The 25631-nt window shown below is 38.8% G+C and overlaps 1 protein-coding gene across 8 annotated transcripts in view; it reads left to right on the top strand.

Moving 5' to 3' along the window:
• Positions 1-25631, top strand: part of dmd (dystrophin) — a 105816-nt gene that overhangs the window by 67708 nt on the left and 12477 nt on the right. For 3 of the 8 annotated variants that reach the window (XM_077732996.1, XM_077732771.1, XM_077732930.1), the window contains exons 45-62: positions 8-157; positions 246-344; positions 429-525; positions 729-898; positions 989-1106; positions 1601-1812; positions 1891-2045; positions 2883-3072; positions 4629-4801; positions 4912-5068; positions 7531-7642; positions 9372-9640; positions 9723-9869; positions 11712-11772; positions 14050-14110; positions 15828-15863; positions 24289-24350; positions 25074-25148. In XM_077732996.1, the coding sequence (XP_077589122.1) occupies positions 8-157; positions 246-344; positions 429-525; positions 729-898; positions 989-1106; positions 1601-1812; positions 1891-2045; positions 2883-3072; positions 4629-4801; positions 4912-5068; positions 7531-7642; positions 9372-9640; positions 9723-9869; positions 11712-11772; positions 14050-14110; positions 15828-15863; positions 24289-24350; positions 25074-25148 (2344 nt within the window). Of the gene's footprint in view, positions 1-7; positions 158-245; positions 345-428; positions 526-728; positions 899-988; positions 1107-1600; positions 1813-1890; positions 2046-2882; positions 3073-4628; positions 4802-4911; positions 5069-7530; positions 7643-9371; positions 9641-9722; positions 9870-11711; positions 11773-14049; positions 14111-15827; positions 15864-18641; positions 18847-24288; positions 24351-25073; positions 25149-25631 lie in introns of those variants that run through there. The other 5 variants (XM_077733306.1, XM_077732854.1, XM_077733069.1 and 2 more) reach the window with 2 other exon arrangements.

Raw genomic sequence — 25631 nt, forward strand, 5'->3', positions numbered from 1 at the left:
CACTTAGGTGTCCAAGGCCCTGCCTGAACGCCAGCTGGAGATTGAATGCCTGCTGAAGGAACTGGAAGGGCTTCAGGCTCAGTTGGATTATCTTTCAGTCTGGGTATCCAGAAGCAGAACTCACTTAGAGCACAGTCCCGAGGACCCCTCACCCGGTGTAGGTTTTCCACACACACACACACACGCTCGCACATTTAACTGTGAAATGATATTACACCATGCATAATGTCCATACGCTTTGGCAGTTCATTGAGGAAGTCCATGTCAAGCAACCCGAAGTTGAGTCAGTTCTCCAACGAGCAAATCAGTTGTTTAGAGATATTACCCCAAGCCAGTCCGATAAGGTATGGAGAATCAAATTCTATGTGTTTGGAAATTGCACATAGATACTCAAACTAATCTAAGTGTGTTTGTTTTAACTACAACAGGCAAAGTATATTAAGATGAGAGAAGACTGGACTGTCATCCTGGAATTGTTACGCCAGTATCAGGAAAGGAAAAACCTCCATGTGGCCAAAAAAGCAAGTAAGTAATAAAATAGATAAATACAGTGTTTTGCTATAAATACACTCAAATTTTTTAGAGCAAAAACTCCTATGTCATAATACTATAGGTGCAATTTAATGTACCCTCAAGACAACTGCACCATTCTTGCTTTTGACCTTTGTGGAGTATCGTGTAGTGGAGGATTGACAATCTACAGAGATTAATATCTCTCTGCTTTCCAGGTGAAATGCTCACAGGGAGTTCCCAGGCCGATTCTGCCGCCTTGGCACAGTTTAACAAGTCATGGGCAGAGCTGACTGACTGGTTAACCATGCTGGACAATATGGTGCAGAACAAGAGAGTCGTTGTGGCAGATCTGGATGACATCAATGACAACATTGGCGAGCTAAAGGTCTCACAGCTCATGGCTGTTGATTAATCTCAAACACATCACCCCAACGAGAAATGTACCTAAAAGACTGATTTTTTTCCCCGGATGCAGGCATCCTTGCAGGAGCTAGAGCAGCGACGTCCTCTGCTGGAAAGACAAGTCACTGCAGCACAGAACCTGAAGAACAAAACCAGCAACCAGGACACACGAAATGCAATTACCGATCGCAGTAAGACAGACGCACATTTTTAATTTTTAAAAGCTTTTACTGAAGTAAAGTTAAACTTCTTCTGTTAAAAAAAAATCAACTTTTTATTTACTCTTATCTATTTTTGTCCAAAAATATGATGGCAACCAGGCTTTGCAATTTTTCAAAGGAAAAAAACCCTTGTGTTTTAATTTATTTTCATTATATTGATAACATAAATTAGGCGGCTCAGCGAATGAGTGGTTAGCGTGTTGGCGTCATAGCTGTAGGGTCCTGGGTTTGAGTCCAGATGAGTCCACCTGTGTGGAGTTTGCATGTTCTCCCTGGGCCTGTGTGGGTTTTCTCCAGGTACTCTGGTTTCTTCCCACATCCCAAATACATGCAGGGTAGGCTGATTGCACACTCTAAATTGCCCCTCAGGTTTGAGTGTGATTTGGAGTGTTTGTCTCCTTTTCTTTTGTAAGCTTCTACAAAAATGACAAGCAATTGCTAATATTAGACATTTTGCCTGGCAGTTGACCGACTTCAGGCACACTGGGAGGACTCTCTGGCCAAACTCTCCGCCAGAAACCAACAGCTCCACAACATGCTGGAGGACTCCGCTGAGTGGCTTAATTCCAAACAGAGGGTGGATGCTCTCATCAAGCAAGCCAGCGAAAGGCTGGAGTCCTGGCAGGAGGTTACCTATACCGTCGATGCTCTCGCCAAGCAGAATGCTGAACTCAAGGTGTGTTCCATGTAAAAAATCATCATTGTTTTTGCACCAGCTCAAATTCTGTTGTCTTTTTTCTTGGTTGTCCATCAGGGCTTTGCGAACGACCTGCGACAATGGCAGGGTCAAGTGGAGGATACCAATTTGTTGGCCGACAAATTGTTGACACGTTACGCTAATGATGATACACACAAAGTGACACAAATTAATGACAACATGATGGCAGTCTGGACACACATCAACAAGCGGTAAGTGCATGCTTACACGGAATACAACAATCAAAGCGGACTCGCCTGTTATGTTATGAGTGCAAAAAATATTTGCTCTATGGCCACCAGAGGACGCAGCAAAATTTAAAAATATTTCTGCGTGTTCTCCCTGAGGCTGGGTGGGTTTTCTTTGGGTACTCTGGTTTCTTCCGACATTCCAAAAGCATACATGGTAGGCTAATTGGACACTCTAAATAGTCCATAAGTATGAGTGTGAGCGTGAATGGTTGTCCGTCTCCTCGTGCCCTGCGATTGGCTGGCCTGAAGTCAGCTGGGATAGGCTTCAGCACCCCCAAATCAGAGAATGTGATGAGATATTTTTAATGTACTGTTAATATACATACATTTAAATAGAGGAAATTAAAATATTTAAGTGGAAAGCATCACCAGTTTCCAAATAAAGTGACCACATATAATGAACAAATTCAAAAGGTGTTTTTACAAAGCACTAACCTTCATTTTTCTCACTATATGGCAACCAATTGGGGGTGTATCACTTTTACCTCCCTTCGTTAGCTAGGATAGACTCAAGCACTCCTGAGACCCTTGGGAGGATTACGACGTTGTGTTGCTTTTTTAAATTGCGATATGCAATAAAAATAATTTGATTTCATTTCATAACTTAATTGTAATACCCATTGTAATACTAACTGCATTGCATACAGTGATAATTTATGAAATGGACTGTTAAGCATGTGTATTCATTTTCAGTGTATAGGTACTTTAAACCTTTTTGTTACAACATTTGTTGTGGTTGTTCTTAATTTGGTAGATTCTGTATAAAGATAAATATTGTGTTTGTTTGTTCATTTGAAGGGTTTCAGATAGGGAGGCGGCTCTGGAAGTAGCTTTGAAGCATTTGCAGCAGTTCTACCTTGATTTGGAGAAGTTCCTCAACTGGCTGACTGAGGCTGAGACAACATGTAATGTTCTCATAGACGCCACCAATGAAGAGAAGCTTGCCGAGAGGCCCGAGGCAGCCCGAAATCTTCTTGCACAATGGAAGGTTGGATAGATACACATTACAGCAAATTTACCAACTGCATTTAAACAAAACATTTGCTTTTATGACTACTAACTTTGTGCTTCATGTAACATTCAGCAAAGTACTGAAGTTTTTTGTTTATTAACGGGTGGTATAGATATAATTTATCCTTAACCAAATAATCTTTCATCTGCAAACAGTTCTGAGATTGTGGTTTTGAATCTTATCATATTTTGCAAAACACGCTCCTGCAATAGGCTTCAGTTTAATTAAGTTAATCATTTTTTTTATATGAATCCTTCATATTTTGATGCAAAACCCAAGTCTTGACTTGCTGCCCTGTCTGGCACGAAAGGAATTTTGACATGGCAGCATGTTGGGATCCTATTGGCCAATGTCAGAAGAACGAGTGGAAAAAACTAACCCACATCATTGTGGGTGTTAAAAAGTGAATGCTTTGTTCTGCTAGAGGAACGTATCATGATGACCTTTGAGCTTGAAACACGTACATTTCGTGCAGAACATTGCACTCACACAACATATATGTTGTTTACGTGCACTCACACAAAATGATTTTGGGAAATTGTTTTCCAGTGGAGACTGGTTAAAATTCATTCCTCTGCACACATCCTTCACATCACTCTGGCAGCTCCTTGGGCACAACAGCAGCCCTGTATGCACTGCTGAGATAGCCTTCTGTGCCCAATTAGAATGGCGGATTGCACCACAGCCTCACTTACAGGTCGCGTACACACACACACACACACACACACACACACACATAAAAGCACACACCCGTGTGTGTGTGTGTGTGTGTGTGTGTGTGTGTGTGTGTGTGTGTGTGTGTGTGTGTGTGTGTGTGTGTGTGTGTGTGTGTGTGTGTGTGTGTGTGCGTGCATTTCAGTACCGCAGGCAGATAACATTTAATTGGAAAATGAATGCGCTCATAGTTGGTTGCATCCTTTCAAGTTGTGGACTGACTTTCTATCTTTTTGTTGTATTCCTTCATTTCTTTCTGCTGCTTCATGTCCGTGCGTCTCTCGCTCTCCATCTCATTGTCTATCTCTCTCTCTCACACACACACACACACACACACACACACACACACGTACATACATGCCTAAACAGATGGCATTGTTTCACGCACTGGGAGCTAATCTTGCCAAATGACAAGACGCAATAGTGCAGCTCATACACTATTTACTAGCGGGAGGATTAACTTTTTCAGCATGTTGCATAGAAAGGTCTACAATTTCCAGGTTGGCATATTGGCGATTGCATACTGTTCTCTTTCTTCTTTGCTCATCAGTCTTCTTCATACTTTGGCTCACTTTTCCATCACCACTTGCTCTCACTTGTTATCTAAAAAAATGACTTGTCCCCATCCATCTTTAATCAAAATGGATGTTCTTTTTTATTCATGTGAAGAAAGGAAATAGGGTTTTTCCTTTAAATTGTTCAAGCATATCCTTAGATTTCTTTTTTTATTCTTCAAAGAGCATTTTTTCCAATGGTTTTAAAATTTATGGCCAAAAAAATGGCTATCTAAGGATCTTGCCATCTTTGTGCTTTGTCAGGACCTGGAGGTTGAGGTGGATGGCCATACAGAGCTCTACCATTCCCTTGATGAGCAGGGCCAGAGGATTCTGAGTTCCCTGGGGGACTCGGAGGATGCTGGACTCCTCCATAGACGTTTGAACAACATGAACCAGCGATGGGAGGATCTGCGCAGCAAGACTCTCCGCATGAGGTGAGAAAAAGGCACATATAAATAAAAAAAAGGTGCTTTGAACAGGTTCACTTGGTTAAGGGATGCATCGACAGAGTTTGAGGGACTGAGTATTTGTTTGGGCTCAACAGGGCTCACTTGGACTCGGAAATGGCACCTTGGAAAAAGCTACACATGTCGCTGCAGGAGCTGCTCAATTGGTTGAGACTGAAAGCTCAGCATCTGGAAAGAGAACCGCCTGTCGGTGGCGATGTCCCCACAGTTCAAAACCAGTTGGACACTCACCGGGTAAGTGTCTTAAGTGTCTGGTTTAATTAAGAGGATTGTAATTGGGAAAATGCTCCTCTCTATCGGCATTTACAAAAATATTTTTTGGGCCATTTCTTTTCATGACAATGATCTTTTGTAAGTAAAAACCAGTGGCGGTCCATGCATTTCCTAGTGACGCCTTCAGCAAAAACTATTTTATGGCTATAAAACCTCTACTGCAGCTACAGCTGCGACACATACAAAAATATCAATTATAATCTCATATAATTGAAATATTATTTAGGAATATAGCCATATTTTACTCACCAAAAATCATTTTCAACTGTACACAATATCCATCCGCATTTCTTTCTTCCTTCTTTTCTATCACCATCGAGCCTGCAAAACTGATTGTGAAGGCCTTGAGGCAGATTTCTGACCCTGGCAACAAATAATGGCTGAAATGTGATTGGTTAAATGCTTCAATATGAAAACACACCTGGAAGCAGTGCAACCAGGGGGGAAAGCAATGAAAGGAAGCTAGCAGACTATTTGGAATTATTTAATAAGTATTCATGGACAAAATATAATTAACATCAGTCTGTGATTCAGATATTTCTTAGGCCAGCAGAGAAGGCCTTGAAGGCCCTGATAGCACACCACTGGTAAAAAAACATAGCTCAAAGGGAAGGTTTTGAAAGAGAGGCGGAAGTTTTTAATACAAAAAAATGCTTAAAATTCAATTTTTGAAGCCAAAGTCAAAATACAACAAAAAAATGGAATGCCTGACTCTCTGAAGTCATTTTCAGACATTTTAAACGGTTTCAGGCATAAGATAGGACTACCATAAAAACACATCCACTCCACAAGCAGCCAAACAGAGCAAAGGGTAATCAAATTAGTCCCAGTAAGCTGCATATTAATAAGAAATTCTGCAGAAGAGCCCAAAAGGACCAACTAAAATAGCCTTTAAAAAAGGCCATTCTGTCCACTTGCGATGCAAATTAGTGTGCAAATATGCTAAAATGGGATTCAAGTTCATATAAAAAATAAGGTAAGCATTATATACAACTTTAGTGCCTTTTACAATATTCACATGTAAATTAAAATTGTTATTTTAAGAAAAGCTTTTTTTTTGCCTTTCTATAACTTATTTCTCTTAAAAGTAGGTGTCAAAGTAGCGGCCCGGGGGCCAAATTTGGCCCGCTGCATCATTTTGTGCAGCCCGAGAAAGTAAATCATGAGTGTCGACTTTCTTTTTTCGGATCAAAGACAAATGATGATAGATGTACATTACATTTCCTAATGTTCACCTTTTTAAAAACAATCACGGCAATTTTTTCATCCAATTTCTTTCTTTTGTGTTTTTAGTTCAAAAAGCATTTTGTAAAATCTAAAAATGAATATACAAATATTTTCTGTTTTCCACTTTAAAAAATATTTTGTTTCCATTTGAAATAAAAAACATGATTAAAAGACATTTTTCAGTACTAAGAAAAAATAGATCAAATAAACATTGTTTTAGATCTATAAAAACGGACTATTTAGGGCTGCCCACATGAAATGGTGTTGACGTTAATGCAGCCTGCCAATCAACCCAAGTTTGAGACCCCGTTGAGTAGAGAGGTGTAATAAAAGGTCAAGAAAAATAAAATAAAACCTTGAGTAGGCCATTATTACTTTATAATATAATTCAATATAATATAATTTATAATATAATTCAATCATGGGTTTGCTTTATCTAATAGGTCATTCAATTCATTTTTACCTGTTTGAGTGAAATAAATGTATATTTACATATTGGTCTAATTTAAATCCATGTCTTCAAGAAAGCGCCAATTGACTTACAAGACTTTTAAACCACTCTTATAGCTCTTTTGTGTTTGAGCTCCAGTTGAGTCTCCTTAATTACAGTAAATTCCAAGAACACGTACTGCCAATAGAGTATTGAAAAGGCTGTCAGGGGGGGGGGGGGGGGGGGGGAATTAGGTGTAGGAGGATAAGCAATCTTTTCTGGAGGCTGAATGAGAGTGAATTTGCCATTATCGTTCCCTTTAGTGGGCCTTTTTTTAAGTACAAAAAAATGTAACCGTTTTCACCTTTTGGCTTGGCGTGTAACCATGATGATCCTGAATACTGCAAAAAAATGTAATTATGGCACTGGGAAGCGCACCTGGCTATGAGCCGCAGAGTTCAAATTGAGGGGAAAAGTAGCAGCTTAGAATCGAAAAATTACAATGATATATACTCATCTAAATGTCTCGAAGAAAATTGCAATTCCCTTCAAAACATCTTCTTACAACCCCAACTGAATCGTGGTTTCATCATCATAATCAGACCACATGCTGTGGTTACATTTTTGAAGTCAAAGGCATGACTGTGTGTAAACTGAAATACTGCAAGTTTAATTAAAGTCACATTTTATGCTGATTTGGTTCCCCCGAAAAAAATGTTTTTTTTCCACACCATATGAAATAAATAAGATGTGTGTCTTGTTTTAGGGTTTCAGGAGGGACGTAAGAGCCAAAGAGCCTATTGTGACCAAGACACTTGATGATGTCGGAGTCTTCCTCTCTGAATTGCCTCAAGATTCTCCATCACCGGAGCGACGAGGTAACATGCTCAAAAACGGGTTTGACTTACCGTATTTTCACGACTATAAGGCGCACTTAAAAGTCTTAAATTTCCTCCAAAATAGACAGTGCGCCTTATAATCCAGTGCGCCCTATATATGGAAAAAACTGAAAAACAAAAACAAAAAACCACCACTGTCGGATATTAAAAAAAACACAAACGCCTGAACTGAAACAATACTGTTAAATATGCAGATGCCATCTTAGTTTACAAAATCTTCCATCATATAGCTCCTCCCCCACTGCAAGATTTTATACAAAAAAAATCCAAAACATCAACAATGGCTGGCTCTAGAGGTGACTGTGTAGTGAGTGCTTCATACCTGGAAGTCAATAGCAATTATCGTATTTTCACGACTATAAGGCGCACTGAGAAGTCTTAAATTTTCTCCAAAATAGACAGTGCGCCTTATAATACAGTGCGCCTTAGAATACAGTGCGCCTTATATATTGGAAAGATGTCATTCATTGACGGTGCGCCTTATAATGCGGTACGCCTTATAGTCGTGAAAATACGGTACATGAATGAGCAACAATGATATGGGGATAATATGTGCGTGGTTTGGGTGGATGTCCATGCTCTTGGCTCACCCCATCTCAGTAAACATTAACACCAAAGCTGTTGTGCAGATATATTGCACAGAACCTGTGATTATTATCTTGGGTTGGATGTGGGGTATTATAGCACTGTAATAATATTAAACAATTTCTTTAGTTATTCCTTGGTGGTGCTTTTAGAGGAATGTACAAGAGTCCTCCTTTCACTCAAAGTGTTTGGAGCTGACATTCACATCACAATGGTCACATGTGGAGGTTAACAAACAAACTTGGTGATTCCATGGCAACAGCCCAGTCAACTTCTAAGGTTTATGAGCCACCAGCTAAAATAGAACAGAGGAGGCAAGAATCCAGCTGTTAATAGCTAAAGGAAAAAGGCACTTCCTTGCGGCACTAAATCCGCACAGTATCTTTTGTGTGGCACTTTATATGAGTGTGTACATATACGGTATTTAACCTGCATTTACTTATACGCCATCCTCATTTCTTGGTGGTCACATAGAAATAATAAAATGCAATGTCTTTTTAAAACTAAATTCAATTGAATATACAAAACACTGCAAGAACATAAAATATTGCAAAAAACAACTTGTAGAGCAATTTATTGCAATGTATTTTTTTTCATTTTGGAATACAATTTACCGTATTTTCATGACTATAAGGCGCACCGCATTATAATGCGCACCCTCAATGAATAAATATTTTTCCATATATAAGGCACACTGTATTATAAGGCGCACTGTCTATTTTGGAGAAAATTTAAGACTTTTAAGTGCGCCTTATAGTCGTGAAAATACGGTAGTTTTTTGTAAAAAAAAAACTTCTTTGGCCACTTCGGATCCTTTTGACACATTTATTTCTCCATACTAGACATACTAGTATGGCAGTCAATGAAAGATGAGCAGCCAGTTTAGATGAATTTCACATCTATTGTTGTCATTAGCGGATAATGAGTAAATGATGGTCAAATGTAAGATTTTAGCTTTTAAAGCCAAATCTCACATCTTGTTTGGTGAAAAAACTGATTTGTAGCCAGAAATTTAACTTTTAAAAAAAATACACAATTAGATAGCAGTTGCGGCTATTGTTAAAATGACTTATCTGAAGTGATGTCATAGGACTATGATTGAAGTCCTTGTATACACCCCCAGACATAGGTTCAATGGAGCGTGCTCAGAATGTTGGACGACTCCTGCGAAAAGAAGCGAATGACGTGATGACCAAATGGGAGCAGCTCAATAGCAACTCTGCCGACTGGCTGAGAAGGCTTGAGCTTGCTCTGAAGCGGTTGATGGAGCTCCTGGAAGCCGAAGACCTGGTGGATGGGCAACTGAGTCAAGCAGAAAGGGTTAAAAATTCTTGGGAGCCTGTCTGCGACCTTCTGATCGACTCACTACCTGAGCACATCCAAAGAGTCAAGGTGTGATTAATGGTTCTGTCCATCCAAACAATCTTTACACTAAAATGTGTCCAATTTCTTTGAATGGATTTGTGTGAAACAGGAGTTCCAAGAAGAGATTGCTCCCATTCAGGAAGACGTGACACATATGAACCAATTGGCATCCACTTTCAGTCTGCCGGAACTCCAGCTGTCGCCCAGCAACCTGGAACGCATTGACGAGCTCAACACACGCTGGAAATTGTTGCAGGTACGTACTCTCTGCTGCTTACAGGGAGGACTATATACAAAAGTGAACTCCTATAGCAGGGTTGTCAAACTCCCTTGGGCTGCGGGCCGAATACAGCTTAATTTGAGGTCAAGCAGGCCGGACTAGTAAACTCATTGCAAAATTACATAGAACTAATAATAAGCCCACTTTTTTCCTTTGTATTAGTTACTAATACTAATAATTAGTCCAAAGAATGAGTAAATTATAAAAAAAATATTTATTAACAGAATTTTCTTTTTACATTATGAACAATGTATTATGAACAAGAGAATAACATAAGAACATAAATAAATGTCAATTCATGTTGTCTGCACGTACTAAAACACTGCGCTCCCAGCGGATAATACAAGAACTACAAATTTTAAAGAAAATTTATATATTTTTTTATACAATGCAGCTTTCTTCCCCGGGCCGTACCAAACCACCAGACGGGCCATATCCGGCCCGCGGGCCGTTTGTTTGACTTTGCTTTTCTGGGCTTCTTCCTACATTCCAAAAACTTGCTTTGGGCTCATGAAGACTTAAAATTGTGACTCACCCACAAGTAGAATGTAAAAGCGCCAGACAAAAAGGAATGACGTGATAGAATTTCCTCATTGATCTCAGATAGCCAGCACGAATAAATGACCAGAAGGGAGCAGGTCATTTCAAACTGAGCTCAAATTGAACAAATTATCATGGTTTTTGCTCAGAACACTGTGAAGCCAATTGGCCAGCACAGGCTCTGACTCATTGAGTAATTGCACCAAATTCCTTGCACTCCTATTCATTTGTGCAATTCCAACTAGGTCACTATAGATACGAGGGGTGGAGGGTAACAACTAGAGGCAAATGGCTTGAGTGAGATGAACTTGAAGGTCAAAAATAAACATCCTGAGCATTATTTTTAAATCATCCCCTGTCGCAAGTGCAGCCTTCAGAGAAAAGATGGTTGATTAGGTGAGCAAATCATTCCTGATGGGTTACACACTTACTCTGTAAGGAAACGCTGAAACACTTTTGATGAGTCAGTTTTTCTCTATTGCTCAGATCAAAAATAATCAGTTTCTGCTACCTCCTGACGTGAACCCCATGCATGGCAAGGGATCATTATTGGAATTAGTACAGCTTCTGTGGACCTTTTCAGATTGCTTCCTGAAGGGAACCACGCCCACCAGCATCATAAGGCTTTGTGTCGTCAAATCAGCTCAGATCCCATTTGAAGGGTTTAATTTCATGAGTAATATTCTCACATTTGGTTGTTAATTACAGAGTGGCTGAATAACGGTGACTTCCGATACATGCCAGCTCGGTCGGTGCTGGAGATAGGCAGCATGTGAATTATTCTCTAGCATATGTGTGATTCAAGTCAGGATGTTTAATTAGGTCCTTGTATTCCATGTCATTGGATTGTGTCTCTCATCTCTCATCTCATTTTCTGAACCGCTTTATCCTCATTGGGGTCACGGGGGGTGCTGGAGCCCATCCCAGTTGACTCCAGGCCCTGAATCGGTGGTCAGCTGATCACAGGGCACAAGGAGATGGACAAACATGCACACTCACACCCATACCTAAGGGCAATTTAGAGTGTCCAATTATCCTACCATGCATGTTTTTGGAATGTGGGAGAAAACCAGAGTACCTGGAGGAAACCCACACAGGCCCAGGTTGACCTGACCTGGATTTGAACCCAGGACCCGAAACTTATGAGGCTAACCACACGCTCCATCCCATTGGATTGTGTATAAAAAGAAATTCAAATTCTCAAAGGATATTAAAAGGTTGAGTGAATACTTGTGTTTCTTGTTTTGTATTATTGATGTGGTTGTTTTCATTTATTAGGTCTCAGTCAGCGGTCATCTTAAGCAGCTGATGGATGCACATAAAGACTTTGGCCTCCACGGTTAGTGAAACACTGTAATGATGGTTTAGTCATGTATTTTAATTCCTGTCGGTAAATTTCAATATGATCCTGGACTTTAGGTTTTGTAATGACACTGTGACATGTTAAAATGCTTTGAATTTTACGCTGTTACTAAGTCCAAACAATGAGGATACACCTTGGACCGAACCCTACACCCCAGAAATGCGAGGCCGACGCGCTAACTAACCACTTAGCCGCCAGGCCGCCACTATATAATTAGCAACTCTATAATATGATACAACTATATGATTTGTAATGCACATCCAATCCCACATTAAAGCGAGGTAATCATAGAGAGAACACTTTAAATCGTTTCACCACGGCATCAAACATATTTCAGGGTGAGAAAAGCTCAAGCAATCTCTGATTGCGCCATTAGTACAAAGACCCATCGATGTCATTTGACCAAGACGGCGTGATTAACAAATCACGGTATTAGGCATAAATTATAATTGAAGCTTTCTTCACATGGTATAAGGCTTGAATCATAATTGTAGCCTTCAATTCTACTGCCAAAGTTTAAATATGTCTGTCCAAAAGATGTTAAGGGGTTAATAAGATTAATTACGTCACCTGTAATTTACATTTCAACAACTAATATACCGTATTTTCACGACTATAAGGCGCACCACATTATAAGGCGCACTGTCTATTTTGGAGAAAATTTAAGACTTAAGTGCGCCTTATAGTCGTGAAAATACGGTAATTGCTATTGACTTCCATGTATGAAGCACTCACTACACAGTCACCTCTAGAGCCAGCCATTGGTTGATGTTTTGAATTTTTTTGTATAAAATCTTGCAGTGGGGGAGGAGCTATATGATGGAAGATTTTGTAAACTAAGATGGCATCTGCATATTTAACAGTATTGTTTCAGTTCAGGCGTTTTTGTTTTTTTAATATCCGACAGTGGTGGTTTTTCGTTTTTGGTTTTCTGTTTTTTCCATATATAAGGCGCACTGGATTATAAGGCGCACTGTCTATTTTGGAGAAAATTCAAGACTTAAGTGCGCCTTATAGTCGTGAAAATATGGTAATTAATAAAAATTTGTCAAACTTCTGGGTTAACATTAGTATTAAGAGACTGGCCAAATTGCTAAATGTTTGTTGTTTGGATTTAAGACAGATGTGAAATTAAATACCATGCTTAACACATGGTTTAGCTACCAATTTAAACATTATCTTTCATTAAGTATAGCTAAAAAAAATCCAACACATTGACATTTTATGTACAACCTGCCAATACTTCCACAAAATGGATGGTGTTCCCATTAAGTGGCTACTCCACTTACCTTCAAACAGTCTTGCGAATTTTCTCCGGAAACTATACACGTCATCCAATCAATTCATTGTTCTCACACCCACAGAAAGCACTGTCATTGTTTAGATTTGATTTTCCTATTTCTAGAAAATTGAAGAATACTTAGTTTCCATGGTAAGCTGGTGCATTTTCATTGACAAGGTATTTCTTTTCATTATTTTTACATCTAGGTCAGCAGTAGTCACTCATATTAAGTACCCTGGCACCATTCCTTACAAAAATGAAAAGGTTTATAGTAGACAGAAAAGCAGGAGTGAAAAATTGAGCGTAAACATGCACACACCTTGCTAAAGTAGGGTAGGGGGGGGGGGGGGCAAATGCACAAATGAGACAAAGTGACTTTAATGTTTGTGTGCACACAATCTGGGTTTTTACCTCCAGGAATGTTACCTGCAAGGCACAATCCTGCTGACATCAGGTTGTTAGAACAAAGCTGTTGTACTGTTTACAAATTAGTTTTATGAGTCCACTCTACTTGTTTTAATAAAAGCAATGCACAACACCAATGTTCCCTCTAAGCTGCGCGAGTTCGCAATTGCGCACTACTCTCGTCTTCTCTGCGCAGCAGCAATCATATGGCGCGCAGTAAATAAAATCCAAACTTAAAAAAAAAAGTATACCCCTTTCCCCATGATGTCGCCGTTTACGCAACAGCCAGTGGCAGTACTGCTGTCCACTCTTATGTTTTTCGTGTTTTACAGCATGTTTTACATGAAAAATTAGAGGGAACATTGATATGCATCTGCTTATGTCAGGTGTGATACTGGTGTGCCCATAGCGAGCAATGATGATGTCGCTTATACTGGTACTCAATGCGCTCAGGGAGGTTGTCTTTCAGCCCAGACAAACGGAAAATTAGAGGGAACATTGCACACCACATAGTAGATGCAGTTTTGAACATGTTGAAAATCTTGCCCCAATGTCTGCCTCTGCAGGATCTGTTGACAGCCCCTTCGAGCAGAGTACCTCTCCAAACAATGTGCCCTACTACATTAAGTGAGTACTTTATTACAGTAGTGAAAAGATGACTTTAACATAATGTGAGGAAGATTTTTCCTTTAAAAAGTAAATTGCTCTTGGATTGGAGTCTTTGGTTGGTTTACTTGTGCGTTTTTGCTAAATGTATATTGTGTTGTCGTTGAAACCTCTTATTTCTGCATCAATTAATCATTATGGGCCTTATTTACAAAAGGTTTGAGGAAAAAATAAGTCACAAACTTGATTGATCACCCAAAATGATGTCAATAATCAACAACTGACTGCATCTGCCAAACAATCAAAATGATAGGCCATGTCATTTTGTAGTTTTTACTTAAAAATACAGGTAGTAAATAAATTAAAACAATCTATTATGCGTAAATTGACTCATAAAAACCTGATGCAAATAGTATCAAGAACAGAAGAGAACATTTTGAAATTCTATTAACAAAAATGATCATGGGATATTGAATTTTCTACAGTTCAATTTAGGATCTGCAAATAATGTATAACTTAAAGTCAGTTAAAGAAAAAGTTTATGCAATATCAATTATTTCATTTTAGACATCCGTCCGAGTTAAAACTTTTTGAGCTTCTGTTTCTGTAGCGCAAACCTTACTTATAAAAATGGTGGTCTCCACCAGTCTTACATCTGTTGGCTATCAAAGAGTGCAATCTGTTAGACTGAGTAAACAAGCCATTTAATACCTTCAATTTGGGACCTTTAGTAAATCAGGCCCTAAGTGTGAATGAAGTGATTTTCCATACTCTTATCCCAGGTACACACCTTGGTTTTCACATCATTCATCACTGCGATATTTCACATTGCACGGATGCTTGTTTGTAGTCTGCTTCTTCTTGGGCTTTGCAACAAAAAAATCTATTGCAAGTGCAAATTGAATTTTCTTGGATGGATGAAGATAAGATAACATTGGAGTTTGGGCCGAGACTTTATTCTGTGCCAAATATGAATGTGTTCTGTTTCATTAGGAATATTCGCTACATGGTAGAAGAGAAAGTAATTGTGTTATTGTGTAGTAGTAGTACAGATAGTCAAAATGGATGTTAAAAGAGAGAAGTACAACCATTTTCGATTTCTCTCAGTAAGTTACTAAAGGAGAAAATTAGGTTTTAGTTGGTTGATTTGCAAGTTATATTACTGCAAAACTGTAATTTGGGTATCTGGTACTATACAGTTGTACACAAATGTTTGTGCAACCAGTGAATATTATCAGGAGCCCGAAGTTTTTCATTTTAGGGTCATTAGTTTTTATACTGTACATAGCACACATTATCTCAAGGAGTTAATCTCTATACTATGCGAGGAGCTAGAAATAAATATTTTTTTAAGCTCAATTATCAAAAATTCCTCATCACTGATGAAAACAGAACAGGTTGTATTCATGCATGTTTCTTTGTGTTTCAAAGATGTCCAGCAATAACATCATTGCATGCATAGCATTTTCATTTTGAGATGTGATACGAGCATGCACATCTGCTTCCCACCTCCCATCCCGAATGACTTTTCTGCAGTTTTTTTTTTTTTTTTTGCTAATTCGACAAGCATTCTTCTTCATTGGGACAACTACTAGCAGCATTTTCATGTGTGGTACATCTGAAAGATGACTGATTAATTCTTCTCAATAAAAACATCTGAAGATAACGATGGTTGAGGCAAAAGTTGCATGGAGAAGGGAAAATGAAGTGACAGGGTTTTTTTTATCTCCAAATGCAGAGAAAAAGATGGACATAACCTGGCGACCAAGACACTGTGAGTGTGCCATTTAAACACACGTCTTCACACCCATGCACGGCCTACATTCCCATCGTAGCCAACCATTAATTCAGTACATATATATATATATATATACACATATACACACATATATACACATTTACACACAAATATATACTCATATGCACACATATATACACACATATATACACATATATACACATATACACACAAATATATACACATATACACACAAATATATACACATATACACAACTAATATATACATATATACACAAATATATACACATATACACACAAATATATACACATATACACAAATATATACACATATACACACAAATATATACACATATACATGAGTATATGCATGCGTATATGTAAATTGCAACACTTAAAAATATACGGTATATAGGGCCATTTCAGTTTTAATAGGTACTAAATCTTTTTCAAAAGTATTATACACAGCAATAATGCAAATTTGCTGAGTATGGACCTTCAAGATGGGGGAATCTCTGTTTAACCATTGAAAACCTGCTAGAAGTATTTCTTTAATGTATAATGAAATAGTAGAGCCGTGTAATAGACAACTGTAAGGCTTTTCTTTCTTATTTTTTTATATATATAGTGTTTTTTAAGCATTTCCATTAGCAGTTTTTCATTGCAAAATTTCAGGTTTGCAAAATACGAATGGAAATATAGCTACTGTCACTTCACAGAGGGGCATAAAGGCTGGAAAGCACATTTACAGACACATTTGCAGAAGTAGTCAAACATGAATGATTGACTTTGTTGTTTAATTTTAGACTTGTAGGCTCTCCAGACATGCTATGATTTTTAGTCACGCCATTAACCAATTGGCTGCCCACTGAAAGCAATTGGTATCTCTATCTCTATCAGTGAGGTAAAGCATTCATTTTCTATAATTTATCCTTTTAAAGTCAATGTTGAGGAATTCTTTTTTAAAGCATGCACATGCACACACAGGTCGGAACAGGCAAGTGTTGACGGCCTATGAAAGTTGACAAATGGCAAATAAATAACAGGTTGAGTCTGACTTTTTTTCCCACCCACCAAAACATTTTTTCAATCAAAATAAAGCCAGATGCTGCCCTCTTTATTTTATTTTTTTGGGTCTGTTTAATCGCTGTCCTGCTTTGCACCCTTGCTTTTTTCCCCCCCGGACACCCTCTCTCCTCCGCATGTTATTCATTGCTGAAAAGCAGAGAGCTTCTTGGGAAAACCTCAGCCCTTTCTCTTTCATGAACACTCAAATGGGGGAAGGGGCGCTCCACCAAATCTTAGTTAAGCACCATGTTCAAAAAAAAAAAACTTGAGGAGAAGTTAGACACTATTTTTCAAAATAAGTGTTTTATTTTGAATACATCAAGTGTTGCAGCTCTAGGGTGATTGTTAATTTTGGTCAATTTTGGTGGTATTAGAATGGTTAATTCAAATTTAAAGAACAATTGAGACATTGTTGCCTGTCAGACTTTAAAACCTGAGATTGTTTTGGTATGGCAATAACATATAAATGTGAATGTGAATGAACCAACCAAGATTTCCATGCAGAAAAGTCATAGTTATATTCATTATTGACTAAGCTTTGTGATGCACCTTGTTTATTGTATTATTGCTTAAGTTCTATAACTTCAAGTCATTTACCTCATAGTATCCAAAGGTCTAATTTGAAGGCCTATTGAATGACTCTGACCAAAACTAGCTAATTTCTCGAGCTTTAAACGACTAGGTGGTCTAGAGGTTGACTTGCCTGACTTAGGTGTGGTCAGGCACGGGCTCGATTCCCGGTGGTGGGGGTATGATTGTGAGTGTCTCTCTTTGTCTGACTGGCGACCAGTCCTAGGTAGAGATTGTTTTTTCACCCTAAACCGGCTGAGCTCCAGCAACCCCAACTTTTCTCACAAGGATGTTCGGTATGGAAGATAAATGAACAAATGAATATGAACATATCTTTTTTAATTCCTCAACATAGAATAATGATCATTTAAATCATACTTACTATCTGGTATTTGATATAGTACATGTGTTTTTGTAGTTTGTGCATGCATTATTGAAGTTTTTTTGATGGGGGTAGGAAATTCTGAAATCCAGACGTTATATAAAAATAATATAGCAGCAACAATTCAGCAGCGTTTACATGGCTTTGCATCATACCTGTCGACTTATACATTTTCCCTGTATTTTATATGTTTTATGATCATTTCAGATTGTGTACGCTGTTTAACAATTTTCATACAGAATTTTTTTAAGTACTTCTGTAAAACGTATCCCGTTTAATCAATTTCAGCTCTAATCCGGATTGTCTCGGTCACTGGTAGCAGATGAAAACATCATCATCGACTGCTAATATTGTCCTGCTTTAAGCATAATTTGCCTACGTGCATTCCCTTTTCACATGTCCACCTTTTCACTATATAAATATAGCGTGTCAGAAAGCAATGTACCCAGACAGTCAAGCTGTCATACAGTGACATTTACAGAATCTTGAATATAGCGCGTATTGATTGGGCATCCCATCCACTTTGAAAAAAATGGAAATACATATGTCCCGGTATATGTCTTTTTTATTTTGCTTAATATGAAATGCATTCATTAATAAGGGGAGCAATTGGCCGAGGTTGACAAATATGTGGCATAGGATCTGAGGATGCGTTGACATATCATGATTTACGGCATCAAGGCAACGAAAACATTTATTTTGGAAGGATTTGAGCGGAAGTTGCTATTTTGTTCTATTCCATCTCGGTGGGCTTCATTCTGTAGGTAGTGAGATAGTCAGTCAGCCTCCCAGAAAACTGCAAAGCCACCAGTGCTTACACGCGGATAATCACAAGCACGGACAAGCTCGGGCAAGGTTGTTCTAGTACGACCCAGGTGCTGAGTTGAAGCGTGGAAAAGCTTTTCGCCGATATTGAGTCCATATTGGAGCTTGTGTTCTGCCCGAATCGCTCGCGACAATGCGGGAGCAGCTTCGGAAGTGAGTGCCGGTGATCTGTTATTACTTGTGCTTTAATAATGGTGATCTCAATTTTTTTTCTTCATCACGTTAATATTGGCTGCGAGTTCTCACGTTGAGCAAAGAGGCAGTGAGCTGCAAAACTTGGCATATTATGAGGAAAATATTGACATTTCGGCGTGTTTGGCATCTGCAACGAACGGAGGGGGAAGATGCGGTGAATTCCCTTTTTTTTAATATCGGGGAGAAATCGCGGTGGTCTCATTTTTAGGGAAAATAATTCATATGAACATTATTTGATGTAAGACCTTGATTTTATCTATAAACTAATACGCTAGAACTTCAGCGGCTGGGTTTTAGATACCTGGCATTTCCTCATTCGGCTTATTTTCCAAGCACGTTGACGACCAATGTTCGAATCTAAAGAGATTCCATTGTGCTTAAAAAAAAAAAGCAAACACACTGCAACCGGATCTCCAGGTGTGTGTGTGTTTTGTAGGGGGATTTGTGTTGATATGTGCACGCGCATCGCCCCATGATTCTGCAGGCTGATGCATCCGTGCAATGCATTCCTTCACACGAACACAAGTGCCCTGGCGTTAACGGACGGACAGTCGTTCGGCGTTCGGAATTGTTCGTGCATTGGATCCAATGTAAACGTGGGACATCATTTCTGCCGAAGACTGTAAACGTCATGATGTGTGACTGATGCTCAGCCGCAGTGTGGAGCCCCGGTATCGCGTGCGTGCGTGGAATCGCGCACTCCCACGGAGCTCAACATGCCCTCCCTCCTCCTCCAAGAATAGTTGAAAATAAGGGGGCTCGATGCAGGATGGATGGATGGATGGTGCAGAATATTTGTGCGTGCGTGGATGTGTGCTTACTACCAAAATGAAGCTGAAAGAGAAGATACCAGCAAAAAAAATTGAAATATTCTCTCGCTTGTCTATTCTTTGTTGCTGTTATTTCGCCTTTATGTACATTGCGTTACTCCTATTCCTGTTGTTTGTGTACTTGCAAACTTGTACGTTCACCAGAGGTCAAATGTCAGTGTCTTCAAAAGTGTCAATGATTCCTGACTTGTAGTGAGTCAAGTTTTTATTCAATACATGAAATTGTCTAGGAAATTTTACGACCTTTTGATAAGTAACTGTAAAGTGTGGTGAAGAAAAGAACTGCCACCCTGCTGCTAAACGAAAAGGACATTTTGTGTTTAATATGCAATTTGAGCAGCACACTTAATGTGTCATAGCTGTAATTTTCTACTACATATTTGTTAGAAATAATTGTACGTCAAATTCAAGGAAAAGTGCTCACCATGGGTGGCCCGTTACATGATTGGTTAGCGCGTCGCTCCCCATAGTTCTGTGATTTCAATGTCTGGACCTTCCTGTGGGGAGTTTGCAGGTTTTCCCTGGGCTTGTGTGAGTTTTATGCGGGTATTTTCGTTTCCTCCCACATCCCAAAAATATGCATGGTAGCCTGGTTGAACACTCTAAATAGCTCCTAGGTATGAATATGAGCGTGAATGGTTGTCTGTCTGCTTGTGACCTACGATAGCGTGCTGGGATAGGCTCCAGCACCCCACACACAACCCTTGTAAGGATAAGTGGTACAGAAAATAACTGAAAAAGAGTGCTCACAGTTATGAAGCAAATACTTCATCTGTTTAAGCTGAGTTGAATATACTAGGACATGCACATTAGCGTATTAAGCATTTCCAGTACTATAAAGGTCAAATGGAAGAAGATGATGAGAGGTGTTTCCACTGGTAAAATGTTAAACACTTAAACTACTTGGACATCATCTGACTATAGAAATTAGCGGCTGAATGGTTAGTGTGTCGGACTCACAGTGGGGGACCTGGAGTTTGCATGTTCTCCGTGGGCCTGTGTGGTTTTGTGCCCTGCGATTGGCTGGACACCAATTCAGGGGTGCTCGGACGTTTGGTCACCCGGTCTTTTAGTCGCCGGTCTCTTGGTTGCCGGTCTTTTGGTCGCCGTTCTTTTGGTCGCCGGTCTTTTGGTCGCCGGTCTTCTGGTCGCCGGTCTTCTGGTCGCCGGTCTTTTGGTCGCCGGTCTTTTGGTCGCTGGTCTTTTGGTCGCAGGTCAAATGGTGACTGAGAGTTTACTGTTGAAACCAGTTCTCAAAATTATATTCATAAGAGAGAGTTTAATATCTGTGAGAGAGTTTAATATCTGAGAGAGTGTTTAATATCTAAGTACTGTTTAATATCTAAGTACTGTTTAATATCTAAGTACTGTTTAATATCTAAGTACATTTGACCGGCGACCATACGTCCGGTCACGAATTCAGGGTGTCTCTCATCTCTGCCCCAAAGTTAGCTGGGATATGTTCTATCCCCCATGACCCCAGTGAGGATAAAGCGGTTCAGAAAAAGTTGTTAAGAACTTTAGTTTTAAGGTCTGTTGGCATCTAGAATTATTAACTTTTCATAGACCGCCGTACCCAACACTGCTCAGGGCTGAGTCAGTTGTGAATTTTAACACTTTCCCCATGTTGACACTAAATGTTTACATGCCAACGAGAAGGGCCATGCCACCTAATAAATGCTTTCATAGTGTAAGTTCCCATGTTCAATGAAAAACAGCTTTCACCATGATGTCGGACATTCTGCACGTTTAGGTCGCAAAAGATAGCAATGCATTACTACAAGTAAACCAACTCTTATATATAGGTTGACAGAAGCAGAGTAATTAGCATAGGTATTCGAGGATTTTAGCTTACTGACCGTCAAATGTGCATACAGGCTTTTGGTAAACGCCATTAACGGAAAGTTCCTCGTCTGACTTTTTTAAAAGTGTCTTCCACTTGTTCTATACTTCTCTGTCCAGATACTCCTCTCCACAAGAGTATTTATGACTACCGCTTGAATTGTTCTGTCCACCCACAGGAATTTAGCAACACCATCTGTCTGTCTATTATTTCATATCAAGCATGTCCTCATTACAGTCACGGTTGAGCTGGAGCCTTTCCCAGCTGACTTGGCGCAAGAGACAAGGTGTACTCTTAACGGGTCAGCAGCCAATCACAGGATACATATATACAGTAGTCAACAACTCACATACTGCATTGGTATTACTCCAAAACAAATAACTAACACACTTTGGTATATGCTTCCCTGACCCAGACTTTACTGTTGGAGTCACAAAGCTTGACAGAGTAGCAACAGAACTAAGTGGTAAGGTCCTTTTACGAAAGGTCAGTTTTGGTTGAGCACGGTGCATTTTGATAGCCCCACTTTGTAGTGAACCCAAGGTGGGTTAAGTCTAAGGCAGGGGTGTCAAACTCTGGTTGGTTTGCGGACCGCATTAATGTCAACTTGATTTCATGTGGGTCGGGCCTTTTTAAAATAATATTTAGATTTTTTTTAATAAATGGATTAAAAGAACTGGATTAAAATCCCTGAATATTCAGTTTTTATAGATCTAAAACAATGTTTATTTGAGCTTTTTTAAAATATATTTTTAGATTTTACAAAATGATTTTTGAACTAAAAACTCAGAAAAAATGATTAAAAAATGACAATTATTGATTTAAAAGGTGGAAAATCAGGAAATATAATATACATCTATACTCTTAATTTTAATTTGATCCTAAAACAGAAAGTCGACACTCATGATTACCTTTCCCGGGCCACACAAAATGATGCGTCGGGCCAGATTTGGCCCCCGGGCCGCCACTTTGACACACATGGTCTCGGGCATTCACCAAAGATTTCTTCATTGTGCTGTTACCTCTGAAACCTTCCACCAAAATAACAGTAAATCCCTCTGCCAGCTTCTCTTCTTTTGGAGGTGCGTTCATGGCAGCGCTGCTCTCGAATAGAACATATTTCTATTTGTGGAGCCTCCCCTGCGCGTAAATGTACTTTTGGCGCGCCACTACAACGTCAAGGCAATTTCCATTGTGACTTTACTGCCTTCCCCCCTACATACACATTGAAGGGGGTTGCCGACGTCATGCTGTACTATGCAAAGTGTAGGATGAAAAGGCCTTTTTACAGCTCAGGCTTCCTTCTTTTAAATGTGCCAATTTGCACGCATCTGTGAAATTATAAACACTTAGTCTAACCAATTGCATCCGTTGTCAAAATGAAGGGTTTTAGTGACAATATTAGCTAAAAAAATATGCATTACACTATTAAAGATGGCCTTTTTTTCTGCTGATAATGTCGTAGAATCCATTGTGTTCAGATTAAGAAAGGTTTTCTTATTCATTACAAAATTGGCCAATTTTATTCACAGGAATGGACTTTTTTATATGTTCGGCTGTAACAGCTTCATATTTTACCTTTTTTTTATTTTTACGAAGCCCCCACTTTGTCTCTCATCGGATCTTTGGGTTCCTGAAGCGGCATATTGTTATCGTGAGAAAATCATTTTGGGCATTGTCGCAATCTTGAGGACACAAACGTTTTCTGAATGACTAAAATCTAGCTCAAAGTTTGTTTTGTCCTTGGTGTGCAATATGCTTATCTTTGAGCGTCGACTTTCAAAAGTTTGTTGGTAAGTTTTTTTGTTTTTTTGTCCGCTTGTGATAAATCTGAGCAAGACATCTGCTTGGGTGTGGCTAAACTCAATGCAACCATATTGTAACCAATGTTTGTTAGGCATGCATGCTAATGTATAATAATGAGGTGTCCAATGCTTCATGGTTATTAAGTATATGTGTCATACATATAATGAGTCTAAACGAGGTGTATAGACTTTTTTTTAATGTAGGACGTGTTTTTCAAGTACTTTCAAGGATGAGACTCCTCTCTAGCAAGGCTGAAGGGGACATGTTGTAAAACTAGGCGTGTATGGATTTTTTTGAAGTGTTCTCCTGACAAAGGTTAAATGCACCCACGTTTGTATTTGACCGACTTTGACGTGTGCACCTTTAAAACCACAGCTGGATATGGGAAGTATGGAGGCAAGGGAAATAGAGGTGTCATTGTCAAGGTGCAAAATTGTGGAAAGTATGTGGCCGGAGAAGACTGGTTTCTTTTGTTTTTGTCTTATTTCAATTATGATAAGTGTAGACGAGTGAATTGGGCTATGGCTCATTAGTATGCTGGGAGAGTTCATTTTGAGTTCATGCTGTGGTTTAGTCTCTCACTTCTTCTGTTATTTGAATCAAAACTTCTTTTTATTTTTTTTAAATGACCTATTTTTGTTGTTCTATCAGTGTTTTAACCATATGTGGCAAAGGATTGACATAATGATTTGTTGAGCAGAATTGAATGGAAATTGATCAAAATCACTGTTTTTTTGGTGCACTTTTCAGATGTTTGAACTATTTTGTCAAAGCACCAATCCTTTTTTTTGTTATTGCTGCCTTAGTTCAAATTTAATGGGTTGTGTTAAATATGTATGTAGGAAATCAATTTAAGACCCTTGACTTTAATTAAATAATGGCATTATGAATCATTTCCATGTTTTTCTGCACCTCCAACAGCCACCAGACCCAAACAACATGCTGGGACCATCCCAAGATGACGGAGCTCTATCAATCATTGGGTAAAAAAAAACAATATTTTTACTAATATTTATTTGCAAATGAGTCTCAATGTGGAATTTGAGTAAACAGAATATTGTCGTTTAGCCACTCTAAATGTGCCACCCTAATTCATTTAGAGAAAGGTCCCCCTGAACGGATATTTTTTTACTAATATTTATATGCAAATGTGTCTCAATGTGGAAATTTAGTAAACAATATTGTCATTTAGCCACTCTAGATGTGCCATCCTAATTCATTTAGAGAAAGGTCCCCCTGAACGGAGGAAGTGACCTTCATGGAAAAGTTAAGCATGCATAAAACACTAGATGAAGCAGTACTTTTATTTATTTTTTACAGACTGAGCACAAGTACTTCCACAATTACCAACACCAAATACCGATACACAACTATGCATTCTCTTGTAAATGCAATGAACATGGGTTTTATCAAGATATTTCACAATAGCTTATCCCATTTTTCTTCCATAAATGTTGCCTGTATCACAAATTACTACAGTGGAAGTATGTGGCATTTCAGTCTAAATAATACAGTAAATGGTCAATGTGGCCATAAACGATATAGCATTGGTACTATTAAGGAAAGTGGTAAGAAAAGCCAGCACTATATTCTTTGGCTAAATTCTACTCAATGTAAAACATGTAAAAAGAGAAATTCCAAGTTTATTTATTCCAAGTGACGCATTTAAAAAAAAACACATCTTTTCTGACTCATGTCTTTTTCAGCTGACCTGAACAATGTTCGATTCTCAGCCTACCGAACAGCCATGAAACTGAGACGCCTACAGAAAGCTTTGTGCTGTGAGTGTTCCTTTATTTGTCAATTTTTCCATCTTTTCTACTGGTCAGGGTCATGCAAAATTAGGTGCCGACTGACTTTAGTGAAAAGTAGGGTAAAATGCAGCCCTGATATGTCCAAGTTTTTATTTTTATTTATTTATTTATTTTACAAATTACATTAAGCATGCTACTTGAAAAGAACCACACAAACCTGCACATGCACACTTGAACTAGCTTGGTCGATAAGAACACCCGAAGAAAGTGCATACCCTCAGAAAACTCAGAATCTGCAAGCATTAATAAGTTAGCCACTAATTAGTCAACCTGAGACCAAAAAAAAAAATACAATTGGGATCAGAGCTTAACAAATTAAATTTTAATCCATCCACAAATAACATCTGCAGGTAGCCGTTTTAGTTAGTGTACTTGCCAAGAAAAACAGAGCAAGACTTTGAGCCCTCCCCTAGTGAGCCATTTATCCATGTAAGAATAAAATTAGCGAAA

This window comes from Stigmatopora nigra, chromosome 1, assembly GCF_051989575.1.
Source record: "Stigmatopora nigra isolate UIUO_SnigA chromosome 1, RoL_Snig_1.1, whole genome shotgun sequence".
NCBI lineage: Eukaryota > Metazoa > Chordata > Actinopteri > Syngnathiformes > Syngnathidae > Stigmatopora > Stigmatopora nigra.